General features: G+C 50.0%; 1 protein-coding gene across 1 annotated transcript in view; it reads right to left on the bottom strand.

The window, feature by feature from the left end:
* Positions 1-19,102, bottom strand: part of FAM78B (family with sequence similarity 78 member B) — an 82,972-nt gene extending 63,870 nt beyond the window's left edge. Inside the window, exon 1 of the mRNA XM_004424852.2 lies at positions 18,635-19,102. Within this exon, the coding sequence (XP_004424909.1) occupies positions 18,635-18,897 (263 nt within the window). The 5' untranslated portion in view covers positions 18,898-19,102. The remainder of the gene's footprint in view (positions 1-18,634) is intronic.
* Between the last annotated feature and the right edge of the window lie 3,010 nt (positions 19,103-22,112).

Raw genomic sequence — 22,112 nt, 5'->3', positions numbered from 1 at the left:
CCTGTCTGAAGGGCAAAAATTCATCTCAGAGCACGTCTGGTACCCTGCTTTGCACGGCATCCTGCAGGCTGGTACCAGATGCCATCACGTCATCAGTACTTTGCCTACATTTTCAAAGGGAAAGAAGGCTTTTCAGTGGGCAAAAGGGGTGTGGAGGGGTCTGTATTGTACAGGACATTCACCTGCCTCTGGGTTTCGTGGAGGAGGGGGAGGAATGCGTCAGATGTTTTCCCAAATTCCCATTCAGCCACCTTATGACTTTAAGAGAAGCCACAAAGCATTATCTTAGCAAAAGTCAGTAAAATGTCCAGTTTTGAATTTGTATCTTATCAAAGACAAGCTCAAGTCAGCCCCATTTTTGGCACCAAATGGAGCCCGTCTATGCAAGTTTTCTAAATGAAAGGTGGCTGACTCTTTTTCTTGGTTGGCTGCACATTAAGCTGATGCTTAAATTCAGAACCTGAAAGTTAGTAGGACGGTAAAGTGGACAAATAGTGGGTAAGAAGTCAGAAATACTTTTTTAGTCCTATATCTGTGCCTTCCGACCTTGGACAAGTCACATAACACCTCTGAGTCTTGGTTTCTTCATGTGCAAAAATGAGACGATACCTTCTCTATCTTCCTCTTATAGCTAGTGTGAAGAGCAAAAGAAATGTTATGAGCAAAAGCACTTTATAAGCTTCTACTACCAAGACGAAGGATGGTTATTATTAACATGGCTTGGACGGTCCAGAGTCTTCCCTGAGGACAATTCAAAGGAATGCTTTAGGCCTTTAGTTCAATGGACTTATGTCTCAGAGTTACTGCCACTGACATTTTGCTGAAAAGGACTTTGACCTCAAGGGCCAATTTCTACCTTCTCCATTCAGGGTTTTATGGCATCTGGGACCACAAAGCATTATGTTTATTTAGGATCCTGTCTGAGCCACTTTTTCTACCTCTGAATTAAACTTATTGATTATTGGGTCAGAGGAGGCACATTAAGTTGATGCTCAAATTCAGAACCCAGAAGGCCAAGAGGATGGTAAAGTGGAAAAACAGTGGGAAATGAGTCTCAAGGGGCATCTCCATCACCCTCTCTGCAAAGGTAGAGAAGCCTCCTGAGCACTAGCAATCATTTCATTGAGGCTTGCAGGACCTGGAGTTCTGAGCTTCCTCTTTTAGAAGCTGTATGTAGGTCCTCTGCCTTCCTCAGTATTCAGTGCTCAGGCTAAGTTCACAACTTTGTGCTCACAACCTCCAACCTCTCTTTGCAGGTCTCATCCCCAGCCACCAAGCACACACACAAAGTCATCAGGCTTCCTAGGAATTCTGAGCTCATAAACTAACTCTAGGGCTTTGAGCTCTGGGTCTGGCTCTCACCTGGCTGGGGTTCAGGAGAGCCCCGATCTAGGAGGAGACGATCAGAGAGAACCTCGCCCTGCGAGAGGTGGTCAGGAAAGAGTCAAGTGCAGCTCAGTAAGCACAGCAATGGACACAGGGAAGGGAAATGTGCTCACAACCAGGACAGGAAAGGCTGGCTGTGCGTGAGGTGAGGACGGCCAGAAAAGTCCCAGGGGTTGTTGAAAGTGACAGGTGACTTCTCTTACTGGAATGCTGTGGTTTCAGTAAAAAGCAGGCACAATGCCGTGATAAGAATGCCCAGATAGGTATCAGTGAGCAGGAGGCATGGGGAGGTCCTCTCGCGGCTGCAGCCTGCTCAGGCCAGACCTTCTGTGGGAAGCGAGTCCTCAGGAGGAGCAAGTTAGAACCCACAAGGACACTTTAGGGAATTGGTGCAATTCTGCCCGGGGAGGATGAAAGGCAACTTACGGTGGTCTTCACGGGTCTATTAGGTTCCCCCTCTTTGGGTGGGCCTCCCTGACCATGAAGCCCATGGTGGACCCAGCACAAAGCCAAGCACCCAGGTGCTTAATAACACCAGCTGCCTGGTTCCGCTGTATAAAGGGCTTTCCCACATAGTATAAAAAACTTCCCAGCACAGTTCCTGGCACATATGAACCATTAAATAAATATTTGTCCATTTAGTTATTTGTTTGCCCATTTTTAAAAAATTTAACAAAAACATTGTGCCTGCAATGCATGGCACTGTTCTGAGCACTTTATAAATGTTAATCATTTAATCTTCCTAACAACTTTATGAAGTAGGAACTATTATTACCCCCTTTTATGGATGGGGAGGCAGAGGCACAGAGAGGTTAATTAAGCTGCCTGAAGTCACACAGCTAGTAAGTGGTGGAGGCAGGATTTGAACCTATGTACAGAGGCTGCAGTTTGTGCTTTTTAACACTATGTCATATCCAGTCAAAGAGGAGTTAAGGGCAATGAATCTTCAGTGACTGGTGGCTCTGAACCCCATGCCCTTCTCCACTGTTCCTGTTAATCTAACACTTCCTTTTTACCAACAATACTAATAACAATGACTCTCCAACTCTGTGGTCCACCCAGGTAGAAACCACAGATGAATGCAAGGTAAGATGTGAGGGGTCTAGAGAGCTGGTAACACAAAGAACTCAAATATTTGATAATATTTTTTTAAAAGAGTATTTTTTTTTTTGGCTTACATATAAATCTTCAAATATCTTTCATATACTTGCAGTTTTGTAAGAGTGTTTGCAATAGTTTTGTTATCAGATGTTCAAATTATTTGCTGTTCCCAGCATTGTCAAGCCCTGCTTGGAATCTGAGGTTCATTTTTCTCTTTTAGGTGAAGCAATAATGTACTAACAATGGTGTATGAATAATGGTGGTCAGAAGCATAGATTTGGTGTCCTTTGAGCCCGGTGTTAAATTCTGGTTCTAGCACTGTGAGTTTGGGCAAGTTACGTGATCTTTCAAAAGCCTCAGCTTCTTCATGTGTGAAAGAGAGATAATATGAATTTAAATAAACTTTAAGTGAGATATAATTTGTGTAAAATCCCTAGCATCTTAAGTTCATCTTGTGCCTATTAGGTGACGAATCAATGATGGATATCTGGGTTAGGAAAGGACTGACCTGACAGTCAGGTGGGTGAGATGTTCTGATGGGCACTAAATGGACACGAGGGAGGAGACAACTCATTCTGCTACTTGGAGCCAGGAGGCCCAGCTGACAATGGTGGCTCAGACCCCTCCTCCCAATACAGTTGTCTATTAGGCTAGGTCATTCCTGCAGACACTCATTCCACTATGGAATGTGTTTCTCAGAAAAATGATAAGCTTTCATAAAAAATTAAATTCAGTGAATTGAATTGTTATAAAAAACACAGACATGTTTTAAACTAAACTCAATCTTTTGAGGATCTCAGCTGGTCTGCCACTCAGCTTTCTGTTTGTCCTTGGACATACCTCTTTTTACATTGGTTTGGGTTTTTTTACCTATAAAATAAGGGAGTCAGGCCGGGGAACTTCAACGTCTTTTCAGCTTCTAAAGTTCCATCACTTTTTCTTTTTCCAGTACCAGCTACCTAAAGGGAGCAATCAGCCTGGAATTGGATGGCAAGTGTGGCCACTTCCTACCTGTGTAAAGCTGCCAAATCACTTAAACTTACAGAGCCTTGGTTGTCTCCCTTGTTACTTGGACAACAATAACACCATCTCTAAGAGTGAGTGTGAGGCTCAACAGAAGTAAGACACATGAAAGCATTTTTGTAAATGCTGAAGTTCTGGCCTAGTCTTTTGTCACTGGAGTCTAGCTTTACATGGCCCCAACCACCTTGAGATCGTCACAGCCCAGAACAGCTCAACACAGGGAATCCCAGTCCTCACCCCCACCTCTGGAGAGAGCCAGCCTGCTGAGTGCCAGGGTAATGTCAGGCATGTGCGCCTTCTCACGGGTCCCTTGTTAGCCTTCTAAACAGCAGACAGCTTTGCCTCCCCGCCCCACTCCCACCCTCCTGCCTCGCCTCCTGCAGGTCCCTCTCAGAGCCATCTGGAAAAATAGGAGGCAAAAAAGCTCACCACCTCCCAGAAGCCAAATGCCAGTGCAAGGCGAGCCTCAGCGGTAAGGCCCAGAGCAGAAGAACTGGGAAAGGTGGAGCCGACTCTTTCCGAGTCTCTGATGCTACAGAGAGACACTGAGGATGGCTGTACTCGAGTGGGGCCTCGAGGCTTCTTAGGAATGCAGTTTCCTCTCCCACAGAACATTCTGGCTTGTCAAGGCAGACGCACAGCTCTGAAGTGTGTACAGATGGATGACAAATGCAGTAGTCATTCAGCAGAATCGCTAACAACACCTCAGAGAAACCGGGTGTGCTGAGGCAGAGGTATGAGCCAGTCAGCTGTGCCCGGTGCACAGTGGGGGTTTTGCCGGACTTTCTCATCCTTGGCCATAGACCCAAGACCCTCACAGGTCCCTGGCTCCCCTCTTCACCCCCAACGTCAGAGTGCTAAGAAACCTCAGCTCTTTTTATCAAAGGGCCTTGCCTAGACAGGCAGCTTGCTTTGAAAGACATTCATTCAAACCAGAAAAAGTAGCCATGAAAGCTTCGTCTATAGTCGAAGAACAGAAGAATCTAGTAAGCAAATCATAATGTGGTAGACTAAATATCTTGAAAAGTCTTCCATTACAAATTTCTTATTGAATCCATGGTTGAGCTTGCAAAATAAATCCCCAGGTGTCAAAAATGAAGAGGAAACTGAAACCAAAGAGGTCAACAGCCTCTGCCTCAAAATGTATAAAGGAACACTCGAGAGCCCTGCAAGAAGAGTCATGAACACACTAGCACAGAGAGAAATTTCCACACACCTCTCCAATAATTGATAGATTGAGCAGATAAAACTTGGCAAGTATAGCACATTTGTACAACACAATTAATAAGCTAGATCTTATGAACAAAAGAAATAGTGAAAACACTCATTTCAAGCATACAGAGTAGCCAACCAGAAATGTTCAGAAATTGGACGGAGTAGTCCAGATCTGGGATTTTGAGTGCCTATGGAAATTCACTTTTGCCAAGGAGTGGCAGGTCAAGGAGATCCATCTCATTCTGTCCTGGGTCATGCACGTATCAGAATGTTGACAAACAGAGATGGCATCAGAAGAAACTGAACGCTTGAGACTGGAAATGATTGCAGGTAGAGTTGTAGTAAACTGGTCTGTGCTCTTGAACTCTGATATATACTTAGCTCTTGACCTGTCCCAGTGAAGACAGCCTGACCATCTAAATCTGCACAATGACCCCTTTCAGTCAACCTTCCTCCAGGCCTAACTCTCTGTCTAATTATGCAACAGTTCCACCTCTGAAAGTCTTTTTGACAAAGATTAAGCAACCCCACGGGTACCCAGATGGTCTAGATTCTCCAGGGGATTCAGGTTCTGAAAAGACAACCTCTCTCAGAGACATTCGAGAGAAGCCCAGGCAATGACCAGAGCAAAAGGACGGCCCCCTCGGCCACAGAGGAGCCACTTTGGTGTTCCCGGCTCCTACTTTCCCTTCCGTCTCAGGGACCTCTTAGCTGGGGCCACTCAGCTCAGCCACCTGACTGAAGACTGTTTCCTTCAGGGGCTTTTCAGCAGAGAAGACTCTGGGAGGGTGGCTGTTCTCTGGCACCGGGGCTAGAGGTGAGAGCAGCTGCCTGGGCCTCCCAGGTTCACACCTGGCAGGGCAGGACAAAGGTCACGAGTTTGTCCGGCCTTGTCAGGCAGGAACTACACTGACCATGGCTTCCTTGGGCCCTGTCCACACCCCACCAATAGTCCTCTTTCCCGTCTCTTAGGGTCTGCTCTTGACACCTAGGCCACTGGTGGCTACTAAGAAGACACGGGCAGTGAGCCACATCTTAAGCTTCTTTTGTCCCCTCTCTCTGCTACAGACTTACGTGAGTTGACCAGCCCTGAATGCTAGCCGACTCAAGCCCCTTCTCCCTCCCCACCCACTCTGGGAAAGTCCCCAGTATGCTGGTCTGTGTTTCAGCTGTCTCACCAGACCTCCAGGCCTCTAGTTCAGTTGCCCCTTAAGTCACAAGCAGTTTTCTTTACAAAGATCACCCGCAGTTTTTGAAAACCCACTCAGAGAGATGAAAGTGGAAGCCCAGTACAGGCTCAGAGGGTACGAGGAGAACATAGTGGCCCATGGGCCCCCATGCGAAGGACAGTGTTGCTCCTCAGACTGGGGCCCCCTCTGCATTTGCGTCTGCCACCACAGAGGGAGAGGGTGAGCCCGACAGAGAGGACTCAGAAGGACAGGGTGTCTGCGGGCAGGCATCTGACTAAGGCCCAGCAGCTTGAAAGAGTGACTGGCTTGAGAAAAGCGGAGGGTCAGAAACCAAGCAGGCAGACATCAAGATGGACAGAGAGAGTGTGCAAGCAACGGACAGGAACCAAGGCAGGCAGGAGCCTTCAAAAAAACTGAAGAATTAGGCAGTGGGGCCCATCAGAGAGGCATAGGGAGCCCTGAAAGTTACAGGACTTGAAAAGGCCATGCCAGGCTGGTGGGTCAATGGCAAGAGATCCAAGTAGTCCAGGAGACCTGAAGGTGCCTCCTCCTTCAGGGAGGCCTCCAGGGAGGGCTGGAGGTAGGTCCCTAGTGCAAGTTTTGGAAGGAAGGGCCAAGGCTGCAATAGGACTGTGGAAAGGGCAGGCAGACCCCCTGACATCGCCCTGGATTTCCAGAGCCTTCCTCATGAAAAGCAGCTGGAGTGCTGCAAAGACTATAGCTTTGGAGTCCGCCATACGGGTAGAGGTGAGAGGCTGCTCAGAGGCACAAACTGGGCCCCCTCTGCAGTCCTTCCCTTAGATCCCAACAAGGCCAAAGCACATTGCGTGGTGGCCTTGACCTGCTCGCTTCTGCTCCTCCCCACCCCCATCTCCTTTACAGTAAGCAGACACAGCACAATTGGATCATGCTCTTATGCTAAAACGCCTCAAGTTAACAAAAAATAAAAGAGAAAAATAGACACTCAACTAAAATTCACAACAGAAACAGAGTCTCCAGGCTGCTAGGATATCCCTCTCAGACTTCCCCCATCTGTTCTGCTCCACAGGGGCCTCCCAGCTGAGCCCTGCTGTCAAGGGAGGGGCCCTGGCCCCCACACAATCTGTCATCTTTGACACCACTTGGATCTTGTTTCTTCTGGAGCTGCCAGGGGCCTTGGAGCTACCTTGAGTGTCTGTGGGCAGGAGGCCAGGGGGCGCATGTATGGCAGCACCTGGGCTTGGGGGGCGGGGCGTGTTGAGGGGTGGAGGAAAGGGATTCTGGGTTGTTGGGCATCCAGGCTGAATCTCAGTTTCTCCATACATCTCTCCCTTGGGCCGCCATGCCCTCCATTTCCTGCCATCTGTGATGGGCGTCTCTGGGGAGACCCTCGTCTTTCTTGCTTGCTAATCACTGCCTACAAACACTGGGAACAGGCTGGTCTCTCTGCTCCTGGCAACTGTGTAGACACCCCTTGCGCAGAGCTGAGTTCCTCTCTGTGTTGCCAAGGGCCAGGTTCTTCCTGCACTCTGTGCCACTTCCGCTCTTGAGCAGGTGGCCATCTCTGCCCACAGACTTGGACCATCAGCAAAAAGGATGGGGAGGGGATAAAAAATTAGGAGGTGGTGACCCCTGATTATGCTTTGAAGACTAGGGGTGCCCCCAGCCTTGACCCACGGAGTGAGCCACCTGCTCCCCAGCATGGCCTGGCATGGCCCAGTGGTGAAGAACATTGTCTATGGAGTCGGATGGACCTGGGTCTGAGTCCTGGTTCTACCACTCACTAGCTGTGTCACTGCCCCTCTCTGGGCTTGTGTCCCCATCTACGAAATGAGTAACTGGACTAGATGATTTCCCATACTGCCCTAACACCCTGCAAGTCAAGGATGATTCTCTTGACCCACCACTTGCATTTTTCCAGCTGTTTCTCTACTCTTTAATCTAGACTCTGCTATGACTGGCAGCTAGCTGGTAGCAGTCACTTGCAAGGTAGCTGGAAGGGTAAAGAGTGCTGACTCGGGTGCTGGGATGGTCCCTTGGGTCTGACCCCAAGACCCTGGCCTCATTAACATCATGTCCTGAGCAGCTGAGCAAACCAGCCAGAAGGCGAGCAGGCTGGCTATTTTCAATTTGATTTAAGCTCTCTGTTTGCCACGTCTCCTCAGCAAGGACAAAAGCAAGCACTCAGGCAGTATCCTGAACACTCCCTATTTATTCATGTGTTCATTCATTCACTCTATCATTCATTCATTCAACCCTTAATGAGGCAGTATAACATTCTAAGGAGTCACTGGAATTCTCGTTTCTAATCCTGGCTCTGTCACTTATTAGCTGGGTAATGCTGGGCAAGTCAGCCAACCTCTTTAGGCCTCAGTTTCATCATCTCTAATATGGAGAAAGTAATAGCACCTACTTCACGGACAGTGCATATGAAGCAGTGGCACTAGATAAGTGTTCAACAAACGGTTGTGATTATCACTGAGTTGAGTAAGCTGCTTATGGCCTCATGGGGAGACAGACAATACGCAAATACCTGCCCATTTCCTTAAAGTGTACATGTGTCCCAGCAAAAGACAGGCTCCCTGGCTCCAAAGGCCAAGAAGAAATCTTCATCAGGAGTTTGGGATTATCTCTTATCCTTCCTAAAAAATGTGAAGGCTGTTCATGGAAGTTTGAAACAGATTCTCAAATATTTGAGTCACTTAAAAAAATCTGGCCTTGAATTGAGTTCCCCAAGCTCCAGGTGTGGAGGCTGCCATTTTGGAATGGAGACTCAGCTGGCGGTTCTCAGGAGGAGGAAGAATGAGAAGGCAACATCCTGCTCTCGCAGAGCGAGCATGTCTGAAATCCTTCAAGCCCCCCACCTCCCCACATACCCGGCTCCTGATCCTCCTCGTCCTCCCCGACCCCGTGCCTAGGGCAAAGCAACATCTTACTTGCCTGTTTCTGGACGTTCCCAGCCTTGCCAAAGCCTGTACCTGCCACCGCTCATGCCCAGAAGCCCTGGCCTCCTTGGCCTGCCTGCCCCTTCAGGATGCTGCAGAGCTCACTGACCGAGGATGCCGATTTATTACTTCCCATTAGGCAGACCTCTGACAGCCTCTGAGCGCCCCAGCCTGACACGAGCCTGCAAACCAGCCTGGAAAGGTCAGGCCCCAAGAGAGGGAGCCAGCCAGAGGCCTTCTGAGGCAGGCCTGTCACAGTAACCCCACTGAGAAGCCATCACACGGCCCACAGCCTTATTTATTTTGTTTCAGCCTGATAGCCTAAAAATTTCTCTTGGCTTTTGTTGAACCCATTTAGATGTTCCTATCTACCCTCTCTTGTCTCCAGAGGCCACAAATGCTGCCCTCAAAAGCGCACATGTGCTGACTGACCCAGAGGTGCTCAATGTACACGGCTCTGAGGATGACCTCTCTCATCCCCAACTCCTGTCCCAGGTTGGCTGACCTCGCACTTGGCACAGGAGGGCACGAGGGCAGGAGTTGGGAGGCCTGGGCACCAGGCCTGATTCTCCCAGCGCCTGCAAGGGTGACCTCGAGCACATGATTTAATCTCTTTGAGCCTCAGCTTGCCTATCTAAAACGGGAAAAACGGTTGCTCAAGTAAGTTTCATGATTAAGGTCAGATTAATTACGTGAAGTCCCCTTATAAAGACACAAAATAGTGAAAATATATATTAAAAATACATACGAAAAGGGGCCGGCCCGGTGGCGCAAGCGGTTAAGTGCGTGTGCTCCGCTGTAGCGGCCCGGAGTTTGCCAGTTCAGATCCCGGGAGCGCACTGACCCACCGCTTGGCAAGCCACGCTGTGGCGGTGTCCCATATAAAGTGGAAGAAGATGGGCATGGATGTTAGCCCACGGCCAGTCTTCCTCAGCAAAAAAGAGGAGGATTGGCAGATGTTAGCTCAGGGCCAATCTTCCTCACACACACACAAAAAAATACAAATGAAAGAATATATTAAAAATAGTTTTGGACACAAATTATTTCAGGTGTTGGTCTCATCTGTCCACCCAGGCTGGAAACACCACACCTTCCTGAGCATGAACTGTATGGCTTACATGCTCTAGTATTGCCCCACCCCTGAGTCCTTGGCTCCTCACCTGAGCCTGACTGATTCTGTCACCTCTGGAGGGCCTAGGGGTGGGACAGTCCCCACAAGGACGTGGCTGAGCCACAGGCATCATGCCCAGGGACCGGAAGTGGCCAGGGATGCTGTCCAAAATCCACAGCTTCAAGCAGATCTGAGAGGGCGACTTCTGGGTGGCTCCAGGGGAAGCGACCACGCTCCTCTGAGTATGAACGGAAACAGCCCCGGCTCTGGATGTACAGAGCGAGGCTTTCTCCTCCCCTCCAGCTCTGAGTGGAGCTGTGGGGGACAGCAGCTGATGTGTGAGGGACCCCTCTCCAGAAGCTGAATGCTTCTCTGCCGGGGGAAGCTGCAGGGCCACAGCCACAATCTCCCTGTTCCTTGAGGCTGATCCAGAGTCACCCTCTGGAATAATAACAGTCACATTCTAAAATAATGCAAATAACGTGCACCACGCATTACAGTTTGGAGAGCCCTTTCACAGTTGTCATCTCACTTGATTCCTGACCCCCAGTGAAGGAGACAGGACAGATCTTCTTAATGTCCTTTGATATGCATGCAAACTAGACACAGAATTGGTAAGGGACCTGCCAAAGGTCACACGGCTGGCACTCAAACCCAGCCAGGTCTTCTGAATCGAACCCCTGTGCTGGGGAGCCAGCAGCTATATCTTCAATTGGCACAGTGAACAGTTCCAACTGGCTTGTATCAGAACCTAACAAAGCAGCAGGGTCCACACTGCTAACGTGGTGGCCTGAGGGGAAAAAGGAGTAACAGTACAAGAATTCCAGGCAGCCAGAGGCATGTTCCACGAGCTGATGGTAGAGCCAGGGGTCCTGCCCATCACCAGAAGGGGGTCCTCTTTCTCCTCCTAATCATCTGTCCAAATAGCAATTACCTGGAGAGTTTGAGGGATGAGCAGACTTCCAAGTCCAGTAACTGAGTGGTCTGGGTGACTGTCTGCTGGGGCCCAGGGCTGCCCATCAGGGCCGACATGTGACCCGCAGGGAAGCTCCTGGAGGAGGAGGCACAAGGCTAAAACCTGCAGCCCTGACTGGCCAGCTCGGGATCCGTGAGAGCTGAGGAGGCGTCCCCCGACTCCCCGGGGAACGAGCTTCTCAGCAACGGACAGAGCTGGTTCCCTGCCTTCTTTCCTCCCATCCTCTCACAAAGATTTGGCTCTCTCTGCTCATCACTAGAGCCACTCTCACGTGGAGTTCTAAGAGGTTCACCTACATGACCTCAGAACAGTTTCCAAAGGAGTGAGGACATATACAAATCAGAGAAAAACAATACAGCTGGCTCCACTTTGGAAAAAAAGAGAAAACTATAGAGGAACAACAATATTTTGCAGAGCAAGTATGGAGAGCCTCCTTCCTACAAGTTAAGGCCGTCGATTAGAAACAGAGCAGTCAGAGCACAGGAGCTTGACTCCTGGCTTGGGTTCTTGCTGGCTGTGCGGACTTGGGCTTGCTACTGAACCTCTTTGAGCCTCGCCTTAGGAGTACTCCCTCCCTGGTGAGATCTCTGCGAGGCCACGTGTGGAAAGCACCCAGCGCACAGACCTTTAATGTCATTTTACTGCCATTCCTTTCGTTTTTCTTCCCATAGCAGGATCTCCCAGACTCACAAGGCATTCCTTGATGTGAACAATTCTCCCAACACTTGTACACTCACACTCTCTTTACTAAAACTCTTCACAACAACAACTCCAACATATCTCATTGATTCGGATTGCTGAGAATGACAGGCACTTGCCCCATGACTGTCTTTGTGGGGGAATATCCCTCACTGTGGGCTTCTCTGCTGGTGGTGTGTGGGCTCCAGGCCTCCCAGGGACCCTCTGTTGAATGTTCACCAGAATGCTCTGTTGCTGCTAACTTTACATGATTTCTCCTCTCATCATGGCCAATTTATAAATTATGGCCACTTCCTGGGGCCTGTTTAGTGGCCCTTCTGGTATCTGTGATAACTTTTCTTATCAGTGGACAGAAGTGGCTGGTTGAGAAGGCAGCGGAAGAATCACCTACTTGGGGCCATTGGGCAACCCTGAGCTTCTCCTCAAGATGTGCTGAGGAAGAGAGCTAGGCCCATGATTGCGGGAGCCATGTTTTCCAGTGCTGATATGAACAGAGCGCTGACCTGTCCCCATCACAGTTGGGCTAAGCTGTGACAGTGTACAGACAGGCAAGACACGGGGTCAGAAGGCAGTCCCAGCTCAGCCACTTACTAGACTAGTCATCTGACCTCCCGAAGCCTCAGTTTCCTCACCACTAAGACAAGCATAATAAGAGCATCTAGCTCACAGGGCATAGGGAGGTCAGACAAGATCAAAGTGTGATATACATCAGAGGGAAAGGGCATCTGGGGATCTTGTACCCCCACCAGATTCTGCATTTCCTTACTCAATTGCCAGCCTTCTTTCTTAACCTGGAACATGAAGCACCTGCAGACCTGGACCCAAAGACAGCGTTTGCCTCTACTGCCCTATGGAAAGTCACTGACCCTGCAGTCTAGCACCCTCCCAGCTCACCTGGCCCTGCTTTCCCCCGTCCCACTCAGTGCCCATGCAGCCTTTAGCATCCCAGGCTACACAAGACACACTGCATTTTTAACTGCCCATTTATTTCTCCCCTTCTAACTCTTTTCCTAATCATTTGTCTCCTCCTCTGTTTCTCCCACCACCTTCAACTCCAGAGTTGTGCTTTATCTCCAGTGAGCTTAATGTTTCCTGCTACGACCAGCTAATCCTCTGCTGTTCCTCTTTTGCCGAGATGGAGAAGATTAGAGGCAAAGGGTTAGGCCATCTCCCCTTCAAGGGCACTCAGGACTTTCATAAGGGAATTGGATCCTACTTTCTGATCCTGAGTCCTGATGCTCTGGACTGGGGGTCCCCAACATTTCTGGTGAGGAGCAGCTCTAGTTACTTCTGGATCGTGAGTTCCCTGACTGGGGATGTGACAGGAATGGGGGATGGGTGCTGGCACAAGTGTTCTGGAGACTCATCAGGCTCCCTGGACACATGCGCCGAGCTGGCCCTCAAGAGCTAAAAGCCTGAAGGAGGCATCTCTATGACCAGTAAGGGCCACACTCAAAGCCACACTGCACACACAGGCAGCAGACAGCTGTGAACAAGAAGCAGAGTGTTAGCTTTGGGTGAAAACACCCATTGGGCAAGGTGTTTAAGCAATGGCTAGACCATCACCTCCACAAGTCCAGGCCACGAGTTAGGGATGCAAGTGGAACAGTGCTATGATAAGGTTTCTATGTCTCGTATCCTTGCGCAGACACTGAATGCCACCTTAGAGCAGGTGACATAAGAGTGAGGCTTCAGTGTTTGCTGAACACCACTCCCGGTGTACAGAACACTGCCGGGAGACAGAGGAAGTGACAGACATAAGCCCTGTGTTGAGGATCAGTGGATCTGGTGGGGCAGGGCAGAACAAAATGACACAAAAGCACAGCGGAGCTCATCTGTTTACGTGCTACACGACTGACTGCTGGAGTGTCTAGAGTTCAAGAACTTTGTGGGGTTAGCCTCAGGTTTAACTGGAAAAGCTAATTTTGAAGACAGAAACAATTTGCTGAAGAGGACACAGACTATTTGAGATCAGAAAAATAGCTCATTTATTTATTTTTATCAAATGTTTATTGAACATCTGCTACAGGCCAAGCGCTGTTCATAGAGAATAAACTGGACACAATATCTGCTTTCATGAAGCTTAAATTCTAGTAGATGGATCAGATGTTAAATAAACATACAATCATATTCTTACTAACTGTAACGAGTAAAAGAATAGCGCATTATTAAAGAGAACAGGGAAACCCTACTTTAAACTTTGAAATCAGGGGTGGCCTCTCTGAGGAGGTAACAGCTGAGACCTGAATGAGGAGTAGGAGTTTGCTAGAAAAGGGCAGGCAAGGAGAACATTTCAGACAAAGAGCAGCAAGCTCTGAATTGGGATGAAGTCGGTTCCTTTGAGGAAATGGAAAAAGGCTGACATGGCTTAAGAACAGAAATTCAGACAGCGGGAAGAGAGCTACAAATTTCAACCCAATTGCAATGGAAAGTCCTTAAAGTGTTTAAGCAGGAAAGCGCAACACTTACTTTTTTTAAAATATCACTCTGGCTGCTGTGTGGGGAACAGACTGGAGGGAGGACACGAATGCAGGTGGCAGGTTTGATTAGAAAGCTTCTATGGGAGCAAGGGATAGTTGATAACGACACGTCCTAAGATGATATGGGCGGAAGCGGAGAGTGTGGCTGGATTACAGATCTATCTTGGAGATGGGATCAGTAGGATGTGATGATGGACTGGATGTGTGGGGAAATATCTAGGACGACACACAGATGTTTCAGCCTGAGCAACTCAGGGACTAGAGGTTTTATTTATTAAGATGGGGAAGAATGGTGAAGGTACAGATTTTCAGTGGGAGCTGTAGTGGCAATCAAGAGTTCAGGTTTGGATACATTAAGCTTGAGATGTCTTTCAGATAGCCAAATGGAAATTGTGCATAGACACACACCTAAGCTGCAGGTGACTGCACATCACAGAGCATCTGCTGCCACGGGGACGGATGAAATTACCCAAGGAGAGTACAGAATGAGAAGAAAAATGTCCTGATGAACTGTATTTTGAGGGAAGCTAGAGAAACAGCTAGAAAAATAGCACGAAAGCTAAAAGATGGGAGTGATTCAAGACAGGGGAAGCTGTCAACCACGTGGAATATTGCTGGAAAGGTGAGTGTCTCTCAAAAGTGTCTGCTGGATTTGGCAAGGTGGAAATCACAGACGAACTCAGCAAGAACATTTTCAGAATGGATAGGAACCAGCTTGGATTGAACTGAACAGGCAACAGAGGTGGGTGGGTAGAGCCAAATCCTCAATAACACTGGCTCTGAAGGAGACGAGAGACAGGCAGGAGCTGTCTCCTGAAGAGGAGGAGTGAGCTATGACCTCCTCAAGTTTCACCCAGGCCAAGGTTCTCAAATTGGCAGTTGAGATAGCTTCCATACCATCAGCCCTGGGCTGACCACAGAGAGTTCCCTTACAGCTCTAGAAGACAATGAACATGGGCTCAGAGAAAGTGGGAAGGGCTTTTAGCCATTGCTGGCTCTCCTGATGACCTCAGCTTCACTTCCTTCACCCTTGGCACACGAGCCCCATTCCTTGTTTAGACCTCACTCAGGAAACCTCTTGGGTCTTGTACTCGAGCACTCAAAACCGTTCCATCATAAACGTCTTGTGCCTCTACTGAAAAGGTCTGCACGTCCAGGAGGTATGAAGAAGGTACGTAAAGGCACCTGACACTCTGTCTGCTTAAGAAGACCTGACCTCCGCCTCATCCTTTCCAGATCATATTGTCCTAGGTCTTCCCCAACAGACCTCAGCCTACCTTTCGGACCTCAACTCCCAATGTTCTCCAACTTGAAAGCTCCACTCCAGCCTACTTATGCCCCCTTAAAACCCCTTATATTTTCTTACCTCCATATATTTGCTGTTTTTCCACTTTAGAATTAGTCCCTCCTTCTTGCCTAGCTGAATCTTATACATACCTCTAGTCCAGCTCGAGCCCTTACACCTCTAGAGAACCCTGCCTGGTTCCCCACTCCTCTCTCCAGCATTTCTCCTACACTGCTTGGGAGCACTGGCTTTCTCTGCATGTGTCCACACCTGCTACGTTGAGGAACAGTGAAACTGACTGCTTATTCCTTTGTTTTCTTTGGTGCTGCCCGTACACCAGAGGCACTTGGTAAATATTTGTTTATGGCTGGGTTGATTGAGAAAGCCAGTAGCCCTTTCTCCCTGAAGAATGAAGACCTGCAGCGGTCTCATCAGGGCTGCATTAGCAGGGTTCACCAGGGCCAAATGAGGAATAAATATGTGCCACAAGTATTCACCAGCCTGGTTTCTACAGAATCATTTGAGGAAGTTCCAAGTCACTTGAGTTCAAGTTCAAATTAAGCTGGGGCCATTATGATCATCAACTATTTCAAATGCTCCTTTAGAAGCCTACCCCTTCTTGGAAATGCTGAAAACTTAAGCCACAAATGCTCGTGTTTTCTTTTAAGCCTGTAGCTAGAGGTTTCTTGCTATTTTAAGTTGTGGATTTCCTCTGGCATAGTCCCTTTTAAAATCTGAAAAGGCAGCTTTCTACCCTACACCCTCTCATCACATCATGCTTCATGTAACGAGAGCATTGCACAGGGGTGAAAATTCAGCCTGTGGTGTTTGTTCCATTCAAGGTACTGGCTCAAGTGGACATAATAACAAATAGTCTGCAGCGACTTTCATGCAATACGAGTTCCCATTAAACAGTTTACACTGGGAAAGTTTTCAGGGAATAAACATTTTGTGGAAATTGGTGCCATCAAATCTGGGCTCCAAAGTGGCCTTAAACACATAGCAATTATTGCAACAGGTAGACAGTGGACATGGATCTATAATAATATGCTTCATGATTTCTTGGGGACTATTTTTGGGCCCCCTGCATCAACAACATGAAAACCAAGAATCTTAAAATACTGAAAGTGGCAGTTTAAACACAAAACTTCTTTCTAAACCCCAAAGGCAAGAATTCAGCAAGGAAGGGACGGGGAATACACGTCCCTCAGAGCTGGCACGGATTCACGCCCATTAAACTTGGTTCCAATGTGGACACGCCCTCCCACAGATTCAAGGAAGTTCAACTACCATGTCTGTTCATACCTCAACTCCGCTTCTCCTGAGGTAGACTATATTTTCTTTTATGGACACAACTATTTTTTTATTTGCTTTTGATTTACTGCTTTACAACAAATGTGAGGCAACAGAGAGCTCTGGCTGTGCAGTCTTGGCAAAAGTGAGGGTGTTTCTGCTCAGTTCCTCCTGGCCTCCTCTACAGGGGCTCCAGGCTGCAATTACTGCCCCCCGCCCCCCGAAGATTGCACATCACCATCAGGGCCAGGCCAGGGAGACAGAAGGGAGGGTGCCCCAGCCCTGTCTGGGGTTTTCTCTGACTTGGCTGGAAATAACGGGTTTCTAAGAAAAACAGCTTCAAGAGACACATGTGTTCAGATATAATCATTCTTTTGAGGGTGTGTCTGCTTTTAAATGGCATGATTCACCCAAAATAATATGTCCCCCATTTCTCACATCCAGCTGCCTTCCAGAAAGACAAGAACATAGTGTGCAGAGGCATAGAGGAAACTGGGCTCTCACACATCTTCACTAGGAATGAGCTTTCTCCAGCCCTCAGCTTTCACGCTTAAAGAGAAAAGTTCAAACTCTTGGTTTGGGGTGGGGGGGGAAGCGACTTGTCAAAATTCCTTTTAGTACCTATGACTAGTGTTAACTTACATGCTCTCAGAGTGCAATAAAAAACCTACAAACTGCTGCTAAAAAGATGGTTTGACCTTTAAAAATGGAAACTCCCCCACCCTATATCCATATTCAGTAGATGAACCTTGAGAGCTCTAGAGTTTTAGATTAATAAATGAAATGAGGCTTAATTTCCAGAAAAAGGTTTCCTTATAAGCTGCAAGCTAATTAGGGTGCTCCACACCTACACTGTAACAGCAGGCAGAATACAGACCCCAAAGCTTTTAGCCATTGTAGTTGCCAACTGCTCAGTCTACTTCTGAAAAGAAGCTAAGAGGGAGTTATGAACGTTTAGCAAATAAAGTCCTGGACGCGACCGCCCGCAGCCTGCGGTTCCGGGACAGGCTGTCGGCCCCTGGTGGCCGAGGAGTCGCCGCGATCCTGGGTCTCCACCGCAGCCGCCGAGCCCGGCGCGCACCGAGCGGCGCTGCTGAAAGAAGTTGGAGAGCTCCCAGCTTGCTGACAGGATTCGGCGGTGGGCGCCGGGGAATCCCTTCTAGCGCCGCAATTCGTAAAGTTTTCGAGTAAGTAAAGACCCTAGACTAACAAGAGACCCGTACTTTCCTTAAGCATAAGAGAGACACCGCGCCGCGCCAGCCAGAGGCTGCTCGCACAAGGCCATCAGCCCTGCTCGGCTGGCATGAGCCCGGTGCCTTCCGGCTCCCCAATGCCCCAGGACTCGTCCAGAGAGCGTTGAGCCAGAGGCGCCTCTGCCGGGTTTGCGGTTCCGGAGGGAAACGCCTCTAGGCTTCCTGGCCTGGGGGGCAAGGGTTCGAATTCAACAGTCGAAGGAACAAGAGCAGAACTACCAAGTCCCACTACGTCGCCCGGGACCTTCTCCTCCAAGCCCGCTCTGGTTTCTCCAAAGGACGCTCGGCATAGTCCATGCGCCCCCGGCACTCCACTACACACGTCCCCCAAAACTCTTCCTGGGAAGCCCCACAAAACACTGATGGCGCCCCAAAACTCCCAGGGCACTCGCCTGCCACCCCCACCTCTGACTCTCGAACCCTCCTTGTCGCGTTCTTCCCGCCCCGCACCGTTCTCCTCGCGTTCAGGGGGAGTCAGAAGCAAACCACAAGAAAATGCCTTCGTAAGGAGCCTCCCAACACCCGCTCTGTCACTGAAACAAAAGCGTAGGGAGGAGGGAGGTGGAAGAGGAGGCGGGAGGAAGGTTTAGTAAGAGGATAGAGAGAGCTGTAAGAAGGATCTGGGGAGGAGGGTCCGGGTGGGGAGAATAGACGGGGGCCAGGGACCCCGCTCCGGCTCTGCGCGGCCGGTAGCTTACATGCCCAGGTCGCTGTAGGTGTTGAAGAACTCCATCTGGTTGCACGCCTGGATCCAGCCCACCACCCAGGTCTCGTGGCGGGGGATGGGGGGCATGACCACGCGGGCCGAGGCTTTGAAGTAGGGAGTCTTGTAGCGCAGGACGATGGGCGAGGTCTCCTCGATGCGCGTGGGGCACTGGTCGATGGTGGCGCACACATCGTACACCACGATGTTCTCGCGCCGGATCCGCGCCTTGCAGGTGATGCTTTGGATACAGCCCATCCTGCCGCCCGGCGCTGGCGCGGCGCGGCGCGGGGCAGCGCGGGGGCCCGCGCGGGAAGCCGGGGGCGACCGTCACGCCGGCATGGCGACACGCCGCCCGCTCTGGGTCCGGCTCAGCTCACGAGTAGGAGCCGGGCGCTGCCGCCAGGCATCCTCCGGGGAAGCCCCCTCCTCTGGCCGCTGCGCGGGGTCCCGGCTGCCCCGACGCCCGCCCGCCCCCGCCCACGCCCGCCCCCTCTCTCCGGCAGGGCGCGCGGAGCGTGCGTTCCTAGGAGGCGGCGGGCGCCCCCGCCGGCTCCAGCGCCCGCGCGGAGGGCAGGGAGGGGAGCAGCGCCGTAAGGAGTGGTGCCCACCCCAGGCCGGAGCCCCCCGCCCCTCGCCGGAGAGGAGGAGGCGGCAGCGGCGGCGGCATGGAGCCGGGGGAGGGCGGCGGCGGCGGCGGCGGCAGCGCCCGGTCTGTCTGCCTCCGCGGCAGCAGCAGCAGCAGCCGCAGCCGCCGCCGCCGCCGCCGCTGCATGAACCTCTGCACCGCGGCTGCCCCCCGCGTGCAGCGCACCCAGCGGCGGGCGAGCGGGCGGCCCGAGCGGCAGGCGGAGGCAGCAGCGGCGGCGGCAGCGGAGACCCGCGCTCCCGCCAGCCCCGCCCCGCAGCCGGGCCGCGCAGACACTCCTCTGCCCGGCCGCCGGGGGCAGGGGGGCGCCAAGCGGCTGTGGGCCGGGGTGGAGGGCCCCGCGGGCTGGGCAGCCGGGGACGTGATCCGCGGAGGAAACTGGCTGTACGCCATGAGTTTTGTCCCTCTCCGGCTGCCGTCCGGGCTGGGGGGTTGGGGGGGGGATGTGTAAGGGTGGGGGTGTTTAAAGGGCCGCTAGCGCCGGGGTGGGGCCCGACACGTGGAGGCGGGGCGGGGCGGGGCGGGGCTGCGGTAGGTGGCGCCCAGGGGGTGGGCGTGGGGGGTGTGGGGACGAGGCCGGAGCGTGTGTGGCGGGGGTGGGGCCGAGCAGGGCGCGGCCCTGTCCAGAGTCAGGGTGGAAACCCAGCAGTGACGGTTGCGGCAGCCGAAGGGTTAGGCGAGCCGCTGTATCTGAGATTAGTCCGTTATTTATAATGTAGTTTGTTAGATTAGAGTTAGTCTTGAGCTGGCCTAGTGTCCTACCTTGAAGAAGGCTGAAGTCGGGGCTCCAGTATTGCTGCTAAATGCAGCGGATTTACGTCTTTCCCTGACTGGGTTTGCTCTGGAAGCTTTCTTTTCCACCGCTGTGTATAGGGAGGGTACCCAAAGAATGCCTCCGTGTCCTAACACCCAAATGCTAAGTCACCCAAATGCCAAAAGTTCTGGTTGAAGCACGAGCTCACCTTTTACTCATCGCCTGTCTTCATCCAAATCTTTTCCTTCTTAGAAAACGCACTTTCAATAAAATCCCACACATTGGGGAATTAGAGCAGTGGTGGACTCACCCTAAACATCACATTTTGAATGTAGCCGCATCCTAGAGACAGGTTGTGCCTAGCACGACCATCTAGCTGGATTAGAATGTTTAGCAGCCTTCTTGAGGTTACCCAAGGTGACCTGTGACCTGCTAAATACAAGTGGACCTTGAAAACCTTTTGGGAACCAGGCTGCATTTAAATAGTGACTGCCTAATGATACAAGTCCAGGATACCCATTCATAGGTAATCCATCTACCCTATAGAAAACCTGGAATGTCAGGCACTCGTTGTTATCTTTCCTTCTCCAGAGTACTGCACAGTGACTGGCACGTAGTGGCTGACCAATAGCTGTCTGTTAATGAATGAATGAGTAAGCGAAGAACAGCTGCACTGTAATTGTCCTGTGGAAATTGCCACCAAAGGTATTGGGCATTGTGTACAGTATGACCCATGTCATGTGTCTGACATTGTCGTCTAATGTGCCAAACATAAAAAATATTTAGCAAATACTCTTACTGGGCATCTTTTTGCGTTTATATTTTCAAAGCCAATAGTTTCTCTTTAAGTATTTCTTGTGTGATCATTGAACATTTGCTGGATTTGGTGCCCAAGTGTGGAATACTCTAACAGGCTGCAGGAGGCTGGCTAGAATTAATCTTTAGCTAGGACAGATGAGATGAGTAATTTAAAAATTGGTTGAAATCTAAAAGCACTCTTCATCCTTGTTTTAACTTTTCTGGCACCTTGATTCACTTCCTAGTTAATGAAAAAGAGGTTTTTGCCCTTTGATAACATACTTCTCTCATTTTATCATGTCACCACAGATCTCAATCCCTGGTCCTTTCATTCAGCAAACCCTGACTGCCTGGCAGGAGCCGAGCATTGTGCTAAGTACTAGGATTCAAAGATGAACAAGAGCTCATGGATCACTGAAGATAAACCTGTTAACAAGTTGTTACTGTAAACTGTGACACCTGCTGTAATAGAGCCGTGTATCCAGTCCTGTGGGAGCCCAGATAGAAGAGTCCCTGAGGGATCTACACGTGGCTGTCTTGAAGTAGTGACACTTGAATTGGATCCTGAAGATACTGATAGGGGCTTGCCAAGAAGAGAAGAGTGAAAGGGCAATGTAGGACAAGAGGTGCTCAAATGCAAAATGCGTAGAGGTATGAAGGAACACAGCATGTTCACGGAGATAAACTGCTCTCAATCAAGGTATTTCTCAAAGTGTTGTGTGTAGACCATGGGCATCAGAATCACTGGCCAGGAACCAGTTGTTGATAAGACCATGTCTTGATCTTCAGTGGAAACCAATGAATGAAAGATTTGCATTTTGAGAAAAATTACTCTCTATCAATTTGCAAGATACAGCAAGGGTAGTTTAGAGGCAAAGTGTCAGGATGTGAAAATGACAGATGATTTGGCACTGAGGGAGGGCAGTGCCGTGGGGCTGGAGAGGCCTGGCTGCATTTGAGAGTCATTTAAGATGTAAAACCGATTTACTTGGTAATTGATTAGATGTTGGAGGAAGAGTCTGGCCAGCTCTGAATTTTCCAGCTTCAGCAATTAAATACATGTGATCCTAATAGTCAAAACAAGGAGACAGAAGTAGAAGCAGACTGAGGTTGAGTGTGGTCTTGTTAAGTTTGAGGGACTTGGAGGATATTTTGAGGAGGGGGCCAGAGTTTGAGTTTCAGTAGTTATTAGGTTCCAGAAAATAGACCAAGAGAAAAGCATTCAATTGGAGGAATTTAGTTATCTTTGTTGATTTCAGTTACTTGTCAGGC

Source organism: Ceratotherium simum, chromosome 2 (assembly GCF_057802395.1).
Source record: "Ceratotherium simum simum isolate JZ-2026a chromosome 2, ASM5780239v1, whole genome shotgun sequence".
Classification (NCBI taxonomy): Eukaryota; Metazoa; Chordata; class Mammalia; order Perissodactyla; family Rhinocerotidae; genus Ceratotherium; species Ceratotherium simum.
This window is presented reverse-complemented; position numbering and strand designations above follow the sequence as displayed.